Source organism: Phasianus colchicus, chromosome 1, assembly GCF_987193195.1.
Source record: "Phasianus colchicus chromosome 1, bPhaCol1.hap1.1, whole genome shotgun sequence".
In the NCBI taxonomy this organism is placed as follows: Eukaryota; Metazoa; Chordata; class Aves; order Galliformes; family Phasianidae; genus Phasianus; species Phasianus colchicus.
The window spans coordinates 175,881,795-175,905,542 of record NC_143436.1 but is presented as its reverse complement, the minus strand read 5'-3'; the positions used below and the strand labels follow the sequence as shown (position 1 = coordinate 175,905,542).

Here is a 23,748-nt window from a genome sequence, read left to right as displayed (position 1 = left end):
AGATTATAATTAAGGTGGTAGATCTAACTGAAAATGGGATGAAATGCAGTATGGATTTGGGAAAGAGCAATAGTTGCAAATTAAGCTCATATCTTTATTTTCAGCAAAAGAATGTGATAAAATTAATGTATCAGTGGTTTTTGGATAAGCATTTGATGCAGCACTACAGAGGTTCTTATCTAAATCCTCAAACATGGGTATTACGACAGCATTTGCAAGGATGGATGAGGGCTTCCAAACCTGACTGGTGCTGTCTGCTGAAAACTGAATCAGTGGGATGGTGGGAAGTTATCAGTCCTAGGTCTTGAGACCAACTGTATTTGCCATTAAGTTCAGTGTTCACGGTGAAAGCTCAGAGTCTGCTGGTTGAAATGTGGTGGCATACAGTGAGGCGTTGCCAGGGCAGAGGGTACAGACAGGGCTCTCAGAAAAACTGTGCGCCCAGAGTGACATAAAGGGGGTGATGTTTAGCAGGATGGGGGGAAGGCTGATCAAATCTCTTTGGTAGCTGTTGAGGTCCTTCTTGAGTATGTAATCATAGAATCATAGAATGGCCTGGGTTGAAAAGGACCACAGTCATCATCTAGTTCCATCCCCCCTGCTATGTGCAGGGTCACCAACCACCAGACCAGGCTGCCCAGACTACTCCAAACATTTCTGATTACACATCTTCAAGAAGGGGTGTCAGCTGGCTTCGAGTGAACTCAGTTTAGGAATTGAAAGAAGGTTTATAAAGTGAGTTTCCACAGCAGCCTTCCTTCTCTGCGGGCACAGAATCTTATCTCCATCTGCGGTGTGTTTACAAAAGGCATTGAGCGTGTTTTCAGTGAGAACCACAGGAGTTTGGACTCGGTGACCCTTGTGTGCCTCAGCTTTCAACCCAAAGACTGAATATTCTGCATACTGAAACTAAAAATAATCTGGAAATATAATCGCTGGCAAAGCTTTTTGAAGAATCAGCAGCAAACAGACTACAATTTGGCTCAGTGACTGTAATTACGAGATGCTGCAGGAAATGTATACCACGAAGTGATAGAAGCGTTGTTATTCCCAGAAAACAGTATCTTGAGGGATGGTACCAAGATTATGAGAAACAAAATGTATTTGGGAAACTGCCACTTCTTATTTGTCTTTATTAAGACGTGCGTAGTGATGTGCTATGAGTATGCAAAATAAAGCCTTAAGAGTGAGGAACGTGTAGCTGGCAATTAAATACTTTGTAGACAATGCACAGTGGTTAACAAGCAGTGAGTATCGCCTCTTCTTCATTTTCCTCAATGCAATCACTTTGTTCTTTTTCCTTTAAAAGAAAATGACATTGTTCGGGATAAAAATGACACCAAACTGAGAATGTTGAAAGTGGTGAGGTGCTGGAACAGGCTGCCCAGAGAGGCTGTGGATGCCCCGTCCCTGGAGGTGTTCAAGGCCAGGTTGGATGGGGCCCTGGGCAGCCTGGTCTGGTATTAAATGTGAGTTTGGTGGCCCTGCATGTGCTGGCGGGGTGAAGGTTCATGATCCTTGAGGTCTCTTCCAACCCAGGCCATTCTGTGATTCTGTGTCTCTTTTGGAGGCAGGCGGGGAGCTGACGGTCTTGTTTGTCACTGGGAACTCAGCTCGCTGTCTCTCGTCTTTTGTTTAAGGGAAAAAAAAAAAAAAAAAAAAAAAGTCACGAAAAAAATGAGAGCGCGTTTCTTTGTTGCTGAGAGAAAAAAGCAGAACCAGCCGAAGCGGTCTCGGTGCCCTGAAAGTGTTTCTCTTGTGCAACTGGGCTGGCAGCGAGCCCCGTTTCTGAGACGTCACTGCCATGAGATGGATGGGCGCAGCGCTGCTTTACCGCAGCGTGATGCGGTGCTGTACGGCGCGGCGCGCCGCTCGGGCGGGCGGGCGGAAGGGGAGCAGCTGAGCAGAGCGCGCAGAGGAGGCTCGTTAGGGCTTCTCGTTTGCCCACCGAGCAGCAGCAGTCCGTTCGCGTGCAGTTGCTGCGGCTGCACGCAGACGTGTGCCGAGGGGCTCCGAGCTGACCCCGCGCTTACCGGCGGAGGCGCAGACGCGCTGACGGGAGAGAGCTGCTTCAGCCCGGCACGGCGCACCTTCCCGGGAGGCTCTCGCTGTGCTTATGGAACCAGCGCCGGGCTGCTGCCGTGGGCGGCCGGAGCGGAGCTGCCCGCTGGAGGAGTGCGATACGTGAAAATCCACATTTAGGGCGTGGGGAAATAAAACCCTCCGCAGATCAATTAAGTACGAGCCCCGAAGGAAGAGCAAAGGACAGAACCTCGTGCGTGGTGTGTTTTTGTTGTTGTTGTTGAGCTGCTTTTTTTTTTTTTAAATGAGCTTACCTACCATGAACGGAAGAAGTGGATCTGCGGAGACTTCATTTCCTCCTGTGACCCCTCGTTTACATCACTGACTGGTGACAGTCACAGCTCCATACACAGTACCTGCCACTTCAGCTGCTCAGAATTAGAGAAGCCTCTTTGTATGCAGCAGACATGGCTAGCCAGCAGGATTCAGGCTTCTTTGAAATCAGTATCAAATATTTACTGAAATCCTGGAGCAATAGTGAGTAGCGGAAGAGTAATCTTTTCGTATTACGCATTGCTTGCTGAATAGCTAGGATAACCTAAAGGATGAGATCTTAGCGTTTCTGTATGTTTGTCTTGTGTAAACCATCTAATCTTGCTTTTGCCAGCTCTGAAAATCAGAGTGTCAGATTTCAGTAGGTTTCATTAACTGCAAAGACCGTAATGAGATTATGCTCGATTTTGCTTGATTGAATTCTGAAGTTAGGCTGCTTTCTGGCTGTCTCTGACAGTGCATTGCAGGAGTGCATTCCACACAGCATTTCCTGCCTGCGTGTTTATTTGATTTGTTCAGCCTTTATCTAAATATTTTGGAAAATGCTGCTTAATCACAAGGGTGTGGCATTGCTTAGAACTTGGGATTTATTAATTGTGCACCGAGGACAAAAATATGATGGTTATGCTTTAGGTCTGAAAGTCATTAGATTAATGTGATGAAGAGCAAAACATCAGCTACTTATAGCTGCACTTCCCACCCTCTGTGCTTAATTTCAGAATCTTATGCAATATTTCCATCCAGAAAGAATCCGTCTGTTTACCTCATCCAAACTGTGTTCTGCAGGATGTAAACAAATGCCATTTTGGTCTTCCTTGGTCTTTTCAGTAATGCTGTTTCTAGTGTCTGTTGCTGTCTAAATCAATCACTCTTCTGATTTGAGAAATATCATACGATTTCTGAATAACATGTAATGCTTGCAAATGTATTCTGATTATGTAAGGCCATAGGATAACTATCAGAAATCCACTGTTTAAAATACATGAGCAGCATATTCCTTTTCCATGTGAGCTTGCATTAACAGTACTAGATCTCTATAATTAATTGTTTTACAAAAGTAGAAGAGGATGTCTCTGGAAAAATCCAACCTGGTTATGTATGCAGTAAGGTTCTGATCATTATTTATAATTTAATAACTTCTGCATTATAGACTATTACATTAAAATGCTGTGGTATAAACAGAATGGCAAAACCTGCTTCATGGAAGGGGTTTATCTGGGTACCTGCAAAGAAATAGAAATAACCGTTGGATAAGTGACATGCTAGGCTTGTCTTCATTAAGTGATATCCATAGAAACTCTATTTTTCCAGGTCATTTGTAACCTCAGTAACACTGTAGTGCTTGTTTGAATCTGTTTTTCTGCCTCAAGTATGAAGCCACTAGGGAATAATGCTATTACCTAAGCAGCATTGCTTATCTGCCCCATTTTGTGCATATTCATTCAAGTCAGTATCACAAGGGCTGGAGGGGAATTTTGTGATTTAGTTGCCTTTTTGGACTAATGTTAATCAACAAATGAAAACATCAGTGCGTATTGTGACAGCACATTATAACAAGCTAGTCCCAGTTTATGACAGAAGAAAAACAAATCACTTGCATGATGCAGACATCAAATCAGTTCTGATCAGTTCTGGCACTATTTTTGTAATGTATTGCTGTAACTTTGAGTAAAACCAGCACATGATATAAAAATTACTACATTATGAAGGGAAGGATAACATTCTAATCTTTCTTTTTTTTTTTTTTTCCTCTGTGTTGATGTTGAAAGTATTCCAGAATATCAAAGATGTTTCTAGTCTGAAATTAGAACTCCTGAAGTGAAATAGGTTTAGAAAAATGGAGGTGTTACATGAATAATTGGTGTTTCTGACATACTTCTAGCTGATAAACATGCTTTCTACTATATTTGAATAAACAGTAAGAGAAAATAGAATAAATTAATTCAGATTGACTTGTTGCCAATTCTTTTTTTCTTTCCTTTCAGACTGGAAGGCTGTGTTCATAAATCTGTACATATTCTTTCTAGCTGAAAAACAAACAATTTGATAAGAAGCCGTCAGGGAGTTCAAAAGACCTAAGGCTTTCTTCAGCTCTGTTATGTGCTGGGTGGAGCAGAGGAAAACACTTCCCTTGCTTGGAGAACGGCTGCAAAGCCTGCACATGCATGCACAGGGACATGTTATTCAGAGAATAGGTGCTGTGTCTGCATACCCAGGAGCAGGAGTAAGCTATAAATTATGCTGGGACATTTACCTAATCAGAAGAGGTCTAACATAGTATTTAAAAGAAAAAAAAAGGTACAGGTGGTTAAGTATATGTCTTGCTCAGATGTTAACAGTAGTAAAGGTCCTATCCGTACATGTTTTTGTGAACTGGCACCTTAAAACAGTAGCTGTAAATAGTATTTATCCTTCCTGCACTTTGTGATCTAGCTGAAACCAGTCATTTCCATTTCTTTGTGTTTTAACTTCACATAGAGCAGTGACATTTTCTAATAGATAGCCAGCTGCACCTGTTGCTTGTTCCATACCATAAGATATGTATACATGGCTCTGATTTTCCTGTCTAAGGTCTTCTGAAAAGTAGCATTCTTGTAATTCTGGCCAGGATTTCTGGTTAGTGCCATACAGCTTATGTGGAGATGTTCATCTAGGATGTTCATCTTTGTTTATCATGCCGTTCAGCAACCAGCTAAGGCACCAGTTAATTGATGTGTACTGGAGTCAGGTCATTTGAGGTAACTGTTAACTCTTCTCATCGGGATGGTACAGTCTGTAGCGTGCTCTCAGTGAGCATGCCCTGTTCTCCCTAGGCAACAAAAAAGCAGAGTCATAGTCTGGCCTTTGAATCATCCCACCAAACAGAGACCTCACATTCTGTGTGTAGCTCTCAGAACAGACTTTTGCTCTGTACGTGTCAATAAGATACAGTGCACGCCATGCAGGTCTGAAAGCTATTCCTGTAATGCACTGGAGATGAGATCAGAATTAGGGTTCTCTGGATGGAAAATGTTCGGCTTTGTGTTTTTTTTTTAGGTGGTACCATTTATGGTTTGAGATTTTCTTAAAAATGTAAGGGCTTTTGATCAACTCTGTGTTGCTTATCAAATGCCTCATCATTTATATTACCTCTTTTTGAAAATACTGCTAAAATTGCCGTGCTTACTACAAGTGAGTCGTACTCACTCAGGCCAACTGGGGTCACTAAGATTGCAAAAACAGTCAGGACTCACTGAAAATGGGGCAAAAAAAATGTTATGGAAATATCACTGAATAGTTTTTAAAATGAAATCTGTGTTTTTGTCAAAGAGCAGCATATGTGCCCGAAAGTTGAACATTTAAATCTGCTCCTCCCATAGAATTTTTTTGCTTTTTGAATGACTTGGATGGTGAGATTGAATCTCAACTTAATTTGGAAATCCGTTTTCCAAATTCATACTTTCAAAAAGAAATACTCTCAAGAATAAAAGCTTAAAAATAAATCTCCAATAAGCTGAAGTAACATCAGAATAAAGTGTAGGGAAATCTGTAGTAAATTCTGCTTTTTACAGTTTATAGATATATCTGCAGCTATGTTTATACTTCCTTCTTGGAAGAAAGCAAGACTCAAGATCTGGATGGCTCACTTGTGCTCCCACATGTCAGCTGCAGTGGGGGCTGGTAGAAGCTGCACTGCATTGTCTCCTAGTTCCTACAGATGGGTTTAAAGGTGACTTGTATAACGAGATGAGGGGACACGTTTTGCATAGTGAGCATTTCAATATTATTTTCTGCTTCTAGTAAAATGGAAGGATGACAACACTTGTTTCTCAGTGGTCTGGAATTATTCACTTCTGAATGTTAATTTTTTTTTTTCAGTGCCCTTGTATGTAATTGAGATTGTGGTTAAAGCCTTTTTCAGTACCAGGACTTCAGGCCTATAGTTCCATATCTTCTTCCACATTAACCACACACCCAAACTGAAATCCCCCTACAATCATACTCTACATTTTGGTGCTGTACACAGCCCATTGCTCAATTCTCCTGTACCTCCACCTCTCTGTACCCCCATCTGCCTGGTCCCTGTAACAGTAGCTGTAAAAAGCCACTCAGTAGTGTCAGAGACAGCTTCATCCTGGGACCACACAGGCATCTGCATAAGCTGTTGCTTGCAGGGCTTAAACACATCAGCATCCCAAGAGTATTCCTGGAGGATGTGCTGGCTGGGCTAGTGCCCCAGGTTGAACATGGGGCTAGCAGCCACACAAGTTGTTTTGACAGAAGGGCTGTGAGAGAAAGTTCTTGATGGCCAGTGGGCTTCGCATGGGCTTGTTGGCTGCCAAACAGTCAGCCGTATGAGCTGACTGAAGCAATGTTTCTACTGTGTCAGAGCAGGAATTAAAGAAGGACACTTAATCTTTCATTAAAATAATGTGATACACTCAGCAGTAAAATTCAGCCTTTATACAGACAAAATTCATCTGACAGTGGGTGACTTGCAGCTTGAGAAGTAGCTGAAATCAAGTGGGATGTTTTGCTGCAGTGAGCTGGGCAACAGACTGGTTCTGACAAGGATACTGAGCCTGGGATAGAACTGTGCTTGGACCTTCTGCTGAGTGCTGAGGTGTCAACGTCAGTACACCTGGACAGGGCTGGCCATGTCTATGGCCTTCACCGTTAGAGAGCCCTAGGATGAAGGTTCGGTCTGCTCAGGCTTTGAATCAGGCCTCTGGCTTGGACAGTGGACATTTGATAGCTGTCTGCATCGAGCCTAGAATTAGGGTGATTAACGTGTTCTTCAGCTCAAGTAGTCTGCCCTCGTCAGCAGAAACATGACTTGCCTAAAAGTGGTCGCTGTTGCCTCCCAGTGCAACTTTGTAGTTATCTTCAGATCAGATCCTCTGCTCCATAGGGCTGTAAGAAAAGGTTTTAAAACAGTGGGGTGTTTGTGTTCTGGGTGTTTCCCGTTTTAGAACTTGTATTTTGACGTTGTTCCTCCTAGAAATAAGGAAACATGGAAGTTTTATGACTCTAGGGACATGAGAACTCTTAAAAAAACTACTTTGGTTTATTTTGATGGTGGTTGTTCTCTTCAGGACCTTCCAGAATTGTTTCTACCATATTAGGAGGAGAAAAGGATGCAAGAATCAGAAACGCCCTATTGCAAAATTCAGTTTATTTACAGAATTAGATTGCTTGTCTTTAAGAAGTTTGAATTATTGTCATAAGCATCTATAAATAGTTTGAGTACTGCCTTAGTACATAAATTTTTGTGGCTAAACTTCAGTCCTTTTCTCAAAATGTAGTCTGGAGACTGAGCATAAACTAGATAAACTAAGTATTGGTATATATGCCTTAAGTTCAAATAATTTCATTTGTTGTAAAAAAAAAAAATTGTTATAATATGGGTATCTACTTTGAGTGATGAATCTGTGATATCTGATACTGCAGTAGTCTTGGTTTATCAAATTACTGGGAGTTTGGTTTTTTCTCCAGTACAGCTTCTACTCAAAAGCACTATGGAAGGAACTAACATTTATTTGTTTTTTTTTTCACAGAAAAAGCAGTGGTATATGAAAGGAAGTGATAATGTACAGGTTAACTTGGGCGTATAAAACACATGAAAATATCTGTTGTTAAGTAGTGAAGGATATTTTTACCAGCATAAGCTGAAATGCTGTTCAACATTTCCTTTGCACATCTATAACTTCTGATGCACTCATTAATACGTCAAACATTCTCCTGTGTATTTCCATTGCAAATAATAGGAAAAAGTCTCTGCATCTCCAGAGTTGCGACTTGTTGTGCTTGTGCAGTATTATTTATTTTATTCATTCTTGATCATTGTAAGCCATTAGTAAGTGCTACCACAACACGGAATTGATAGCCCTAAAGACTGAGTTCCTGTGGGGATTGAGCCCACCATGAGCAGATGTGGATTTGTGAAGCTGTGCCTGGAAGGATCAGTCTCACCCTAGCCTCTTGTGCCCATACCCATTGTTCCCACCCCTTTTCTGCCTCTCTAACTCCCTATAGAGTTAATATCCTGACAGATAAACTGCCTAAAATGTTGCCAGACATGGATACAGGGCTAGGAGCAGGAGGTGATTTTGGCAGATTCTTGATACTAGCTTTATTGAGCTGGCAAAACATATTTATTTCCTTAAGTTTCCCCTCTTCCTGCCTGCTTCTGAATTTCAGAGCTAATTTCCTTCTCCAGGCCAGTCTAACTTTTGCATCCTTCTCTCCTCTGCTTCAGCACATCAGCAGTGAAGTTCTTGTTGCTGTTGTTGTTTCCGTGATAGATTTGGTCTGCAGAATAATTTGACAGAGGTAGATAGCTGAATTATTTATTAGTAGGTGATTTTTCATTCACTGCAGTTATCTAAACTAGATTTGAATCAATTGTCCATAGAAGGAAAATCCTTTCTCCTTGGGTATACTTTCCTCTGAATCCTTTGGCTAGTGCTTTAGCTGAAAGGAATACTAAAAGTATTGTGTTCAAACTTCACAGCAGCTCTTTCAGCCAGATATTTTAAGTTCTTATACTATTTATATTTTAAATAGTTTAAGTGGAAAGATGCTCAGTAGTACGATGAAGCAGAGCAAGACATCTGCCAACAGTCTTGTCAACCTGCTGACGGCCTGAAACTAGGAATGACAGTGAAAGGATCTACAGTTCAGTAGTGGGGAGCAAAGGATTCAGGCTAGTGGGAACAATGGAGACTTCAGGAGATATAGAATCATAGAATCATAGAATCACTAAGGTTGGAAAAGACCCACAGGATCATCCAGTCCAACCATTCACCCATAAAACAGAATGAAGGGACAGCCACCTCAAGTGTATGTATACAAATATATGCAGTCTGGAAAACAATCAAGAGGAACTAGAGCTTACAAGACTGAATATTGCTGCAGTAACAGGCATATGATTAATAGGCTGGAGCTCTGTGATAGTAGGTGCAGGCTCTTCAGGGAAGAATTGGAGGGAAGATGAGGAGCAAAGGCTGCTATCCTGGTGAAGAAGCTTCTCGTAAGTACGGAGTCCTTCTGTGGGATGGGTGGATGACAGTGTCCGAGAGTTTGTGGGTCAGAATCAGAAGAGAGGCCTTTACCTCATTTCTGGAGCTATTTAAGGCTAGGCTAGATGGTAGCCCTGGACAACCTTGTATAGTGGGATGTGTCCCTGTCTATGGCAGGGAGTTGGAACTGTAGGTCTTTAAGGTCCCTTCCAACCCAAACTGTTCTGTGATCCTGCAATACTGTGACTTTAGGGGTGATGTGATGACAGGAATCTGTTACAGACCACCTGATCAAGGTGAGGCAGTAAACAAAGTCTTTCTGAGACAACTTGAGAAAGCCATAGAATTGCAGGTACTGGTTCACAAAGGGAATTTTAACCTCTTGATGTCTCCTGGAAGTGAAACCCTGTGGGACACGAGCAGTCAAGAGTGTTCTTCAAGGGTGCTGGGAATCATAGGATCACCAACGTGGAATCATTTCAACCTCCAAGATCATCCAGTCCAACCATCCAGCTACCACCAGTATAACCCCACTAATCCATGTCCCTTAGTACCATATCTAAACATTTATTGAACTCCTCCAGGGATGGTGACTCAAAATCTCCTTGGGCAGTCCATTCCAGCACCTGACCACGATTTCAGAGAAGAAATTTTTCCTAATATCCAGTCTGAGGAATAACAGCTTGGTGATGCACAGCTGGATATTTTGTTCACTGTCAAAGAAGAACTGGGTGGAGTTCAAGATCCTGAGGAATGTGAGGAAAGAAGGTGGTAGAATACAAACTGTGGACTTGAGAGTAGCTTTCTGCATATTCATGAACCTGACCTCTTAGATCGAGTCCCATGGGAAGCATCTCTGAAGGCCAAAAGAGCTCAGGAAAACTGTTAAGCCCTTGAGAACAGCATCTTCCAACTGCAAGAGTGGGACACACCAATCTTCAGGGGAGCAAGCAGTCATGTGAGGAGACCAGCTTGGCTTATCAGGTTCCTCATGGCTGAGCTCAATGCTGAGAAGGCAGTATATTGGAGGTGGCAGCAGGGATTTGTTTACAAAGAAAGAATTTATACACATTGCCCAGGCATGCAGTGATGGTGCAGAGATAGTCCAAATTATAATAACATTCACAGCTGAGGGATGACAAAGGTTTTCTCTTCAAAGCCGACAGCAAAGCCAGCTGAAGTAAGTGGCTGAACAAAAACCCATCTGAGAAACACGGGCCTCGTGCTTTGCTCTGAGCCAAGTAGCAGTGGCATCTCCGAGCTGTCAAGTGCTGCCTGCTTCCTCCTTCACAAGAAATACAAAGGTCACAAATATGGAGAGACCACTACTGACATTGATGCTTGTGCACAATTGTCAAGGTCATAGGTGCAATTGCAGGGCCACCTGTGAGTTTCAGCTTTTCCACAGCTCAGCAGGGAGATTTTGGGGTGCTTTTGGGGCCTCGAGTTTGAAATAAATCTGAATGTTGTTTTGTAAATCTTGTGGGATTTCTGCAGTGGCACACATCAGTTGTCTCCAAGGAAATGAATCCCTGGTAAGAAGCTTAAGTATGTAGTTGCAACTTCAGCAAAAATTTCAGACATAAAAAATCCAGACCCATGTGAGGGACAGGTATACAATCTTTATCCTGAATACATTCTATACTTTCAGAAATTTGCTGTCAAATGATGCATTAATGCATGCAAGAGGTGTCTGTAAGGGGGTTGGAAGACATGACTCCTGTATAGTCCAAACATGAAGATGTTAGATGGGTTAGTATTATACAAGAATTGATGAAAAGATTGTTACTGCTCTCTGCTTTATTTCTGATTGTGAAGTTACAGTTGGTTTTACTTTTATTTTGGAAGACCTGACTTCCAAAGTCTCATAAGTATTCCTTTGAGTTCTTAGTGCCTGACTCAGCACAGAAATCTGCCAAAGGTATTGTTTTGCAGGAATTCTCTTATAAATCGTGATCCTTATACTAACATTTGCTCCTAATCTCTGGCTATTTAACTCTCCTGTGTCTCTGTGGCTTTGAAGAGTAAATTAAACTTCAAAGAAAGTCTGTTTATCTATTTGTTTTGATATTGATACCCTTGAGCAAGTTTTGTTGAGTAGAACCATACATAATTATCTTTCTTACTGCATTTCTGATTGTTATTTATGAATGTCATTAAATATCTGGATCAATTTGCCTTTTTAATCTGTATAGATTTCTAGCCAATGTTCTTCCATGAGAAGTCTGCAGATAGGTTTGTTTCTGCATGTGTTCCAGTAGTATGTTGTATATTTTCAGAATCAGAATTACTCTGTGAGGATTACAGAAGTGTCATGTGTTGAAAGTAGTTTGAGGTACCTGACATCACATTTTGCAATTTAGTCCCTTACAATTAATTTAGCCTCCTTTCTGCTTATTCAGTTGACTGCCTTCTTTGAATATGTTGACCAAATCCAGAAAAAAAATCAAGGATGGATAAAGATACCAAAGTTCCTACAGTACTTGTAAAGTGAGGCTGTTAGATAGTGAAGAGTAAAGAAAAGTGGTAGCATGGTCTTCACAGAAAATCCTTGCTGTGAAAATCTTTGCAAATGCCCCAACCACGAGACAAACTGTAGTCACGCCTTTGTAAGGGAATGTGCACAAAGCTTGCAGTATTACTCATTTTAGAAGTGTTCCGAAGATGAAGATTGTGTTTATTAGTTCAGATGCAGGGAAACTGATGCAAATACCTTGCAAAGGTGTATGTTATAATAATATTCATACAGTGCTTACCATCTGGAAGCTTTACAGACTTGAATTCTTTCAGCATTATTACATGCACATGCAAGAAAGATGTATGAGTCCTTTATTCATATTACTGGGCAAATTAAGACAGAGAAATTAACCAAGACACACAAGATTACACTTGCAGCCTGGATTGGAACTGAAAATATAACTTCATCTTCTTTTCCTTTGCTGCAAGAACCATTCTTCTTCCAGATTGTTGGTAGCCAAACGACACACTGTGAATCATGACTCAACTAGTTATTATTTGTAATGAGATTTTTAATTGGCAGTAAGTAGTAATTTTAAAATTGCAATGTCCTTGGATTATTTTAATTTCCACAGGGTGCATATTTGTTGCTACTGATGCCTTAAGTGGGAAGAAAATTACTGAACTATAATTCTTTTTCTTTGAAGGATTACATTTGAAACAAATAACTTCAGCACACACTTTATCTGTGTGCCATCAGGATTAGCAGAATCAGAATCACAGAATGGCCTGGGTTGGAAGGGACCTCAAGGATCATCAATTTCCAACTCCCCCAACACAGGCAGAGCCACCATCCTCCCCATTTAATACCAGACCAGGCTGCCCAGGGCCCCATCCAACCTGGCCTTGAACACCTCCAGGGACGGGGCATCCACAACCTCTCTGGGCAGCCTGTTCCAGCACCTCACCACTCTCTCTGTAAAGAACTTCCCCCTGACATCCAACCTAAATCTTCCCTCCCTCAACTTAAAACCATTTCCCCTTGTCCTGCAGTTATCTACCCTTTCAAAGAGTTGATTCTCCTCCTGTTTGTAGGCTCTCTGTAGGTACTGAAATGCTGCAGTGAGGTCACCCCACAGCCTTCTTTTCTCCAGGCTGCACAAGCCCAGCTCCCTCAGCCTGTCCTTATAGGGGAGGCGCTCCAGCCCTCTGATCATTGAGCACTTATTGGTTATTTTGATTTTTGTTCATATGAAGGAAAAGGTGGCAAAGCAATGTATGTGCTCTTTACTGCGATGAGAGCTTGTTCACGAACAGTAGCTCTCCAAGGAGCAATATTTTGAAAGTACTGCTTTTGAAATACGAAAGTTGGAGGTTTTTAGTTAATAATAATAAAAAAAAAAGCATCAGCTTGTCCATTACAAATCTTTAGTAAGTATTTCTAGAATAGAAGATGGATTTTTTTTTTCAAGGGGAAAATGAAATGTAAAATTGTCATTATTTTTACTCATTTGTCTATCATGTTCAAGAAGGAAGGGATGAGGTAGATTGTATCAGCCTTCAGTATTTGAAGGGAGGGGGAGGGGCTGTTTACAAGGGTGATAGTGATAGGACAAGGGGGAATGGTTTTAAACTGAGACAGGGGAGGTTTAGGTTAATATTAGGAGGAAGTTTTTCACACAGAGGGTGGTGACACACTGGAACAGGTTGCCCAAGGAGGCTGTGGATGCCCCATCCCTGGAGGCATTCAAGGCCAGGCTGGATGTGGCTCTGGGCAGCCTGGTCTGGTGGTTGGTGGCCCTGCACATAGCAGGGGGTTGGAACTAGATGGTCCTTTTCAACCCAGGCCATTCTATGATATTGGCTCTACAAGAAACTGGAGCCTTCTGTGGCAAGTAAAGTAATACTGGAATATACTGGAGTTAATTAGAATTGTTACTTCAATGAATTTTTAAGTAAAAGTGGTTAATAGAGACTGGATTTTTATGAGATGATAGGAAAAAAAGAGAATATTTGTTAATAATTATATGTGTATATTGCCATGACTACTTCTTTTTATTAAAAAAAAAAAAAAGAAAAAAAAAAAAAAGAAAACCAAAGCATTCTCTGTTATCACTATTTTTTTATGAGCTCAGTAGTTTGGTTTGAAACACTTTGAAAATAAATGTGCCTGAATATGAATGTTGGAATTTCCTACAGAAGCATTTCTCATAGAATCTTAGTGTGGTTTGGATTAGAAGGGACTTCAAAGATCACATAGTAGTTCCAACCCTGCTGCCATTGGCAGGGACACCTTCCACTGCAGAGTCCCAGCATGCCCAGTGTTAAGAATTCTCTCAAAGTTTGTCATGGGAGTGAGTGGAGAACAGGAGCTTTGCAGCCAGCTGCCTTGTGAAGGCGAATGCAGTAGGAAACCGAGGGTGGAGGGGAGTGAATTTGTTTGAAAGCCCAAGAAGGACTGCTCCCAAGCATGAAGGGAAATGAGGCAGAGGATTTGTCATGGGGGAAGATTTTGGAAATGGGGAATGGTTGTTTCCTGGGTAGTGGGACAGGAAACGATGTAAAGGGGTGTGAAAGCAAAGGGCAGACTGGAGAGGGGCAAAGGGCTATGGAGAGTGGGAGGGACAGGACTGGGATGGGTGAGCTGGGTGGACAAGATAAATGTGCCCTTGTCTGGGCAAGGAAAGCGGCGAAGTGAAGCCTGGAACTGGGATAGGGATCCTGAGGTGGGAGAAACACAGGAGTGAGCTGTAACCAGGCTGCGAGAGTCAAGAGAGAACAGCCTGCAGATGAGGGAGGTGAGAGACAGAGTCCCCTCCCAGGCACAGGTCTCAGAGGCCTGCTCCTGCCTGCTCCTGCTGCACAGCGTGCCCCGTGCCCCCATGCCCAGGCCAGCAGCAGTGTGAGTGAGGGGTCACCAGGCGAGGGGAGCAGTTGTGTTCTGGGGGATCGACTCTGAGCTCTGTTTTACTTTGTAGCTGCTGTAGGGATTTGGAATGAGGTTAATAGTATATTGATGACATTGTGATAATTAGCGTATGTATCTGCAAAGAAAAAGCAGATGAGTGAGAACATTCAAATGAAATGAGAGGTTGTTTATCGCGTCTGAAAAGGCACTTACTGTGGGAGCTGGTAAGTGTCTCTGGAGATAGGCTTTATTTTTGAAATGTGACTACCAGGAACGGCTATGTTTTAAAACTGTAATGCAAGGGACAGCTAATCGCTGGAAAGCAAAGGGTTGACTGTCTTCTTGACGGCAGTGAGAGGTACTTGCACCTCTCTGGCTGCACCTGTGCGAATTCCCAGCTGTGCTGTGCCCATAGTGAGAAATCCTGAGCTCTGTGGGCTTCAGCGGAGCTGCTGGGAATGGCAATTACAAACAAGGGCTTTTTTTCATTTCTTCGACTAATCCTTCATGGAAAGAATGGGAGCGTCACACTGCTGGCAACTTTGAGATTTGTTTAGTTTTAGCAAATTCTTACCAAATCAATACATATTTACGATGACATTCTGCCTAATATTAATACCATTATTTATAGTTCACCATAGAGACTGTTATTACAGTATGCACTAATTTTCTTGTTACAAAAAGTTTTTTTTTCTTGCAAAGCAATGAAGTCGTTTCTACAAAGTTGGTGCCAGTTATTATAATCAAGTATTTTTCTGATTTATGCATAAATGGAAATATAATGCTAGTGGGCTATTCTTGCACAGCAAGCACATATCTTAAACATTTACATACCAAATTTCAAAATTATTTGTACATGCTAGTAAAGCTTGCCTCACTTAAATGCCATGCATTAAAAGTTAGACATGTATCATTATATTTATATCCTCACGGCATGATTTATTGCTATGAACTTTTATTTCTTATTACATGAAATCCAGAAGTGATATTTCAAGTATTTTACAGTTGAACATGCTTACCTATTTTATAGGAGCCCTTGAAACATTTGGCTGGGAGATCTGAATCTATATATGATGTATGTGTGTGTATAAACATACATAGTGTATTTTGCTAGTTAGTACAGAAAAAGGACTTCAGAAAATTCTCGTGACACAGATGATCAGTGATCGATGACAATAACACTCCCTCAGTCTCTTTTTTTCTTCTGTTTTAAATCATGCATGACTTATGTTGCCCTTACTGCAGATAGTTGGCAAAGGACGGCTCATTTGGTGCTTCTGTCCTTATTCTTCTGTCACTACAGGCAAAGTAAATGAGAGGTTTGTTTCTGTCTGTTAGGTGACTAAGGTGGCCATTTGAGTGTGAATTCCTCTGTGTGCTGGAAAATGGACGTACACATTTTTATACATAAATCAAAATTAATGAGCAAGTGGATATACTTGAGATATGTGCCTGAAATCTGTATGAATACACGAATGAGATAATTATATTTCTTTAAACAGTGACTTGTCTCATGTGTCTTGCCCCTCCTCACAAGTATTTCTTTCTCTGTCGTCTTTCAAATCTGACATCCAAATTCTGGTTTGGTCTGTGAGGAAAAGCAGAGTGAAGCAGACCCATGCACAGAATGCTGAGTCCAGGGTTTTCTCTGTGCCTTCACTTGGATGGAGAGTAAGGCCAATTAGCTTGGGTCTGACTGCAGGAGTGAGGATCCATCCGTGTGGTTTTCCCTATGTGCCTGGTATACGTGAGGGTTAATTTTAACATACTTAGGCTCTTTAAAATAGTCTGCTTCAATCCTTCCACAATTTTATTCATTCTCTTCCTAAAAGTAAAGAAAATAATGTGTGACAAATATTATTGTTACAAATATAGCATTTACTCCTGGTTAGAATGAAGGAGGATATAATAAATCAGCACATGTGAAAATTCACTCTACTGGTTGCCATCCTGGAATCTTTTTATCCCATGCAGAAGACTGATTTAGTCTGGATTAGTAGCTTGATCGTTACTGGTCTGGATTGAGTACATAAAAATCATAGTGTTCACAGAATAATATTTAAAATTCCTTTGTATTTTTTACACGTTGTTCCTCTGTTGCATAGTTTATTTAACATTTAATTTTGCAAAGATACAGCTCACCAAAACAGAAATCTCTTTGCCCAGAGCAGTTCCTTGGAGGTTGATTCTTGTCCTACCCATTGTTCTGCTCTGTAGGACAACAAATGGGTATTCAAAAAAAGATAGATAAGACTGAGAGGTGGACTCCAAAATGCATGTAAGACACTTTAAGAAACCTTAGGCAGTGTGACATTTTTGTATAATTCAGAGTTATAACTCCAGAAGCTCCATTCAGTTTATGGAGATCTTTGGAAGCGTGTAAATTTCACTAGCACCTGCTATATTTTGTGTTCAGAAGGCAGCCAAAGCCATAACTCCTATATGTGCCCTGAAGTGTCTTGGTTTTAATAGTCCAAAAGCATTTAGCATGGCTCGGACCCCAGAAAATAGGTAAAATTAAGGATCTGGTCTGGGGCCAGACATGCGACACAGGTAACACAGACAGGGACAAGAACAGAGGTAATATACAAATGTAGACCTTCCCTTGCCCAAATACTTCTATATTTCATATTAATTTTTAATATAATACATAATTTTTTAATTGCTGCTCACCGTGAGTGACAGCGACTGAGCTAGAGCCATGCTTGCTGTTACATTTAATCTCTAATTCAAAGTGCGTTGGATTTGTTCTTCAGATTTGACAAAGCTTGACCAAGCATGGCATGGCTAATCCTTACCATTCCAGATGATGGCCAGAAAACAAAAGCTTACCTAGCAGGGAGTTCAAAAACTCTGGAGTTCCATTAAGTATTTAATCCAAAGCTACTGTGTTCTGGGTGAGTTCTGTAGCCGTTAAACTCTTTTGTAAGAACTGCTTACAAACAGTTTACAAAAGCAGAGGTTCTCTGCCCAGCTTTGTACATTGGGTACTCTGTCCAAGTGTGTGAGCTCCCTGTGGGATGTGGTTGCAGGAATGTTGGGCCCAGCAGCCTGGCAGTGCTGGATCCCATTGGCAGCCGATTGCTTGGATCAGTTTTCTGGTTTCTGCCCTATGTGTAAGGTTTAAGCACCCAAGTGCTTGGTTGACTGGAGCAATGACTGGCAGTGTCTCAGTGATGCTCGGTCCCCACCAGGGTGATGGTTAGCTGGGAAGATAGAGGACATACTGACAATGTCAGAGCCCCTTTTTCCTGTGTATATGGAAAAAATGTCAATCTTTAAACTCCTAATTTATTAACAGCCTTGTGCACCATTTCAGGTACTTGAAGTTTATGCTTCATATAATTTTTTACATACTATCTTACTGACACCCAAACAAAGCCATTCATTATCAGTGGGTTGCCATGGATCACATGGATCTGGGAATAACAGCCCATTATGCTAATATAGCTTGTCATTGTGTCTCATGAGAAGTGATGTCCCATAACAACATCTCATGTTTGGAACTAATAGAATTTACAGTAAGAACACAGTTTATGAAACAACATTGCCACTGTCTACTCTCTTTCCTTTGAAATAACTTTTTGATTCTATACCTACTTAGAAAATCATTTGTGTATTTTTGGGGTTGGTTCTGTTTCTAATTTCTTTCTACAAGGAGAATTAGTTTTTCCAGAAGTGTTCTGGCCTATTTACTTAACGGTACAAATATAATTATCTTCTCCTGTCCCTTTGGAGCCCGCACTTTGTATTATAAAGTACACTGTGGAACAAAAGCAGGACAGTTTACTGGATCTAGTGAGCTTCTTAATGCTCTGCAGAAAAAGAATGAAGAAAATCACAGCCAGTAGATGGAATATCTAATTGTGTCTAATTGTGTAATGTCATTCCCACAACCTCCCCTGTATGCCCAAGTATGAAACTGACCTTAATTTGGACTGTGCTACTATATAGGGAATCTTGAATCTTTATGTTGATTCAGTAGCAGGTGAGCAGGCATTTGCAGGTGGTCCAGGCATCATAGACAAAGACATGATTCTAGCCTCTTCCAGATTCTGAGGGCAGTCCATCTGAAGTGCATGTGAACATGCTGTCAGTAATAGTATTTCAACCATAATTCCTCTGTGTTCCTCAGGCATCCACTCAGACAGTGGAATATGATGGAGCTCATCACAGGGCTTCAGAGAGCTTCACTTCTCATTATAAGCATTTTCTTATGGCAAACTTTTAGTTATAAGAGATATTTTTAAATTATTCTGGCAATATACCTTCTCATTTGACTTTTTAAAATATTCCCTGAAAATTGAATCATCCAGCAAGTTGCCTCCATTTTAATGTTCTCTTGAGGTCTAGTCTACAAAATAACCCTGAAATCAAAATAACCCTCTCCAAAGTGTATTGGGCATGTTTGCGTGGTTGGAAATTATTGGAATTGTTGTGATCAGATTCTCTGATCACAGAAGTTACATCTGTACTGGGATGTACAAAGAAAAATCAGGTACTGATAGGCATTCGGTCTTCTGTTTTGTGATAGTTTGTGGATTAGAGATAGAGGAATCCTTCTTAGAACATCTGTGTCATCCTTCTACCAATGAAAGATTGTTCTCAGTGATATGTTTTCTACTGATGTATTCAGCAAGTCATAAATTATACAACCAGAAAAACCATTGTGTCATCCAATCTGTTCTCCCCATAGAGCAGGCTTTATGGCTTCTCTGAATTAATTTCTGTTTGAGCTAAAGCACGTTTTCAAAGAAAAAAAAAATCTTAAATTTCCACTAATGGAGGAATCAGCACCACCCTTAATGGCATTTCTGTAGTTAATTTTCTTCCTTTTCTGTTTAACTTCTTTAATGCATTTGTCTAGTTCAAAATTCCAGCCATTGGATATTAATGAATGAAGAGTTGTTCTATCAGCAAATTTCTGTTGCTTTTCTGTGTTTAGTGGGCATGGAAATCTTCCCACATAATCTCCAGGCATCTTTGGGGTTCACGTGGCACCTGACAGTCAAACGAAGCTTTCCTGATAGCCAGCAGACAGGGTGCAGTTCAGATGAGCTGTTTAGACGTTTTTATTAGAACGTGATGAATTATGCCTGATTGCCTGTATAGTCTCAAAAGGCATTTTTGGTTGAGCGGCTCAGTGTGTCTGCAAGTAGGTGACTCCTGGCATTAGAGAAGTTGATTAAATGACCCAGTAACTTTCTCATGGTCAGACTAATCTAACCTTTAAGACAAGTTTTCCGGTAATTAATTACAGTTGCTTTTCCTGAATGTCCCGTAGTTCATCAGCATCCTTCTCAAGTTGCAGACACCAGAATGGGACCGAGCATCCAGCTGCTGTTGCAGAGCCTCTGGCAGTGCAGCAGTAGAGGTTTCCTGTTTTTGCTTTTGTTTATCCTGCTTGAAAAGGCTCTCCATAGCTCTTCAGGTCACAAGAATAGCAGCCTGTTTTCAACACATTAGTCATCCTGGTCTCCAGCCTTTTTCATAATCAGTGCTTCCCAGGAATAGAAAGCCTTATTCTGTCCTTGTGGCGCGCATTCTTTCTTTCTGGATATGCAATTCTGTATATGTTAGAATTAATATCTCTTATATGCTTGCATATAGTTTTCCTAATGCTATTCAAATTAGAATGACTGCTTTGCTGTGATTTTCTGTCAACCACTGTTAATCTGTTTTGCCTGTGAACTCCATAGAAATGTGTTGTTTCTTTTTTTCTTTTAGGTCATGAATAGAAGGGGTAAGATCACTAAGAAGTGATCTTTGTAGCTCCACTAGAAGCATTAGGGTATGATGCCCTCTTAAGCAATGTGAGAAGTATCTGTTATTTAGCTTTTAACTTGTTCTTGTTGCAATACATTGATTTTGTGGTTCTAATTTTGCTATTTGGTAAGATACCAATCCGATTATTGAATAGAAATACAAGACTCCTTCTTTTAACTTTGTTAATCAAGTTTATAATCTTATAAAGAGATACCGTTAGTTTAATAAAATCTACTTTCCACAAACCTATGCTTATGGCACTGTGTTAGAATACTTCAGTTCTTTCTGAATCAAAGCATCTGTTCCTGAGAGTATGTCAGGCTCTCTGTGTTACAGTTGCTTGGATTGTCCTTGTGGACACTTTAAAAAAACTATTACAGTGTAAGTTTTGTCTCACCCCTCTGTAATATTGAATATGCCTTATCCCTTATGAATATCCCATAAAAATAATCATTTATGATTCTCAGAAGTTATTAAGCTCTTGGGTTTTTCTGAGAAATTATTCCTTTTTCTCAACATTGAAGGTGTTTGAGTATTTGGAAAATCAGATAATCAGCCTAGGAACCTTTCTTCATTCTTGTAACTAGCTAATGCAGGGTTCATCTCTGCAGGTGTCTTTTCCTTGCCTTAGACTACAGGAAAGCACAAATGTGTGGTTCAGAGTTACATGTGATGCTGCTGGGTTTCTAAGTAAAGGCAGGAAATCCCATCCTGTCTTCTGGCATCACATCTGGCAAACTGAGAGATAAATTGTTTGTTCTGGTTTGCCTTTAATCAATTCCTATCTCATTTTGTGTTATCTATATGAGCAGGTGAGACACTAAACAACACTTCAATAATGTATTTCTGGCAGTAACTTTTAGTGACATTTAGACATTTCAGTATATGGGAGGAGCTTTCTGTAATGGCTCCCTGACCAGCAGGAGATCAGTCCGTGTTCCTGTCCGCGTTCCTGTCCACGCTGTGTGGGGTTTTTGCAGCTGACCAGTATGTGTGCACATCCTTGCTAAAGCCCACATGCTTCACTGATCTGCTCAAGTAAAAGTCTTTCAGCAGATGTAGGTGAGTTAAACAAGTAAAAAGCTTCACTGAGCTAATGTGGATGGTAAAATCATTCTTGTCTTGCTCTTTATGTATTTTGAAATATAAGGAGAAATACTTACATCCTGGGGTCTGAGTCTACTAAAGCAACAAATATTTATGTTTGCCTTAATAGCTAAGAAACCAGGGAGTTCACCTTTCAAAGGAAGAGCTGTTAATATATTGTTAAAAAGAGTTACCAGACATTACAGCATCATAATAGTGTATGGCTAACAAGAGATGATACACTGATGGTTGTATGTTTGGTATCCTATAAGCAGAGGCCAAATAGTATTTAATTCAGTAAAGGAGACAGACAATGCTGTGAGTGTGCTGCTGCAGTAGTAATAACAATAATGATTCAATCAAAAGAAAGAGTAGAGGATTGATCATAGTTATTAATCCTGATTTTGGCTGCAAAACTTTTGCTCTCATTTTTCTTTGTATAAATGTTACTTTGTGTGCTGCATTGCAGGGGAGAATATGAATGGATTGGTCTGACTTATTTTCATGCTAGTGTTGATTCACAAAAATCTCTACTGTGCTTTCATTACAGAAAGCTTCATAACATTTTGTAAAAGTTTTCTTGTCCTGCAGAGGTTTGCATTGCCAGCTCACAGTGCCAGCTCGCAGCTTGGTTTACTCCTGGTATTGTGCCATTTTCCACCCACACAATCAATGATATGAAGCCTCACCAGCTGAAATGCAGTGTGATGCAGTTGGTTTGTACAAGATACTCTTGAAGAGTTTAGAGACTGAGAATGACAGTCATCTCTTAACAGCCTTGGATGCCTGTCTTTGTTGGCAGTTCTTCCTCAGCAATCAGTAGAACTGGATTTATTCTGTCTTAAACTAAGACTCTAAAAAAGATTTCACGAGTCACCTCAAAGCATGAGTCTCTCTTCACTTTCTTTACCTGGAGCCTTGATGGCTAGGTTAAACTCAACATTTAGATTGTAAATGGCTAAATTTGAGCCTTTCCCTAAAAGGCAGCAATTAGGCATAAGGAGATGTGGTTAAGGAAGTGATTACAGGTTTAAAGATTTTTCTTCAATGTAGTACTACGTTGTGAAACACAATAGTTTAAAAATGACTTCATATTTTTTACAGTGTGAAATCAGCAAAAACCAATAGGAAGTCAACTCTTAGCCATAAGCAGACTATTGACTGTTCAGACCATGCACTTGCAGGAGGGAATGAGCCATAGCCTGCTTCTTTTTGTGCAGTAAAGAATGTGTTTGGTTACAGGTTTTCATACACTGTGAAGAAGCAACATCATCCCTAACCGAAAAGCTGTTTCCATTCCAGTAAAACATATGAGTTTTTATCAGCACAAACCAACATTTGTCTGTAGTTTGGAAAAGGAATTGTGGACTGATAGACAAAAAAATTCCTGTAAGGTTCTGGTTCTACCATCAGAGATAGATATTTAAACTGAAATACAACTAGAGTACAAACATTTAATATCTTTTCAATATTCCATCTTCCCATGCTCTCACAGTTTTATTGTAGAACATTTAGGAAGAGAAAGAAAGGTATCTTCTCTCCAAGAGAAAATGTGTAGGGATGGGAGATGCAGGTTACATCCTCCCTGTTTGCTCATCCTTCTTTTGGAAGTAACCATTTTGTCTCTTTTGGATCCTTGTAGCCTTGTCCTTCCTCGGCGCTTTTCCAAGTTCCCTAAAAATAATTCTTCTGCTAACACCTGTCAGCCACAAAATGACGGGAATATCTTCATCTCCATGTCTCTAAAAGGAAAGCAAACCCAACAACACATCCATTTGAAAAACTTGCAGGAAGCTATTTTCTCATTCAGTGAAACCAAAGTAGAGGTTTTTAACTTTGCATGTAAAAAAGTATAAAAGAATGTGACATCCTTATTTAAAATTAAAAAGTTTTTTGATCAGAACTGGAGCCCAAAGAAAATCTGGCAGAGTTTCAGAAATGCAATAGTTTTTGTTTTAATTGTTTTAAAATCTGTTAATCAGCTCATCTGAAAATGATGATCTGATTAGATCTTCCCACCCTTATTTTAAAGCCATTTTTAATTTTGGAATAACAGGTAAAGATAACAAAGCATTTGAAGTCATATAGGAAGGGCTCCCGTATAGTTATTATCAAGCCAGTCTTCAAAGAGGCAGCATTTCCTTACAGTATAAATCACAGAAACTGAAAATGACT

At 40.5% G+C, this 23,748-nt stretch overlaps 1 protein-coding gene across 12 annotated transcripts in view; it reads left to right on the top strand.

Annotated features, from left to right (window-relative positions):
- Window positions 1-23,748, top strand: part of FRY (FRY microtubule binding protein) — a 244,342-nt gene that overhangs the window by 78,542 nt on the left and 142,052 nt on the right. For 2 of the 12 annotated variants that reach the window (XM_090133309.1, XM_090133297.1), the window contains exon 1: window positions 2,452-2,559. The exons of the other annotated variants lie outside the window; for them this stretch is intronic. In XM_090133309.1, the coding sequence (XP_089989435.1) occupies window positions 2,490-2,559 (70 nt within the window). In that variant the 5' untranslated portion in view covers window positions 2,452-2,489. Of the gene's footprint in view, window positions 1-2,451; window positions 2,560-23,748 lie in introns of those variants that run through there. 12 annotated transcript variants of the gene reach the window in all.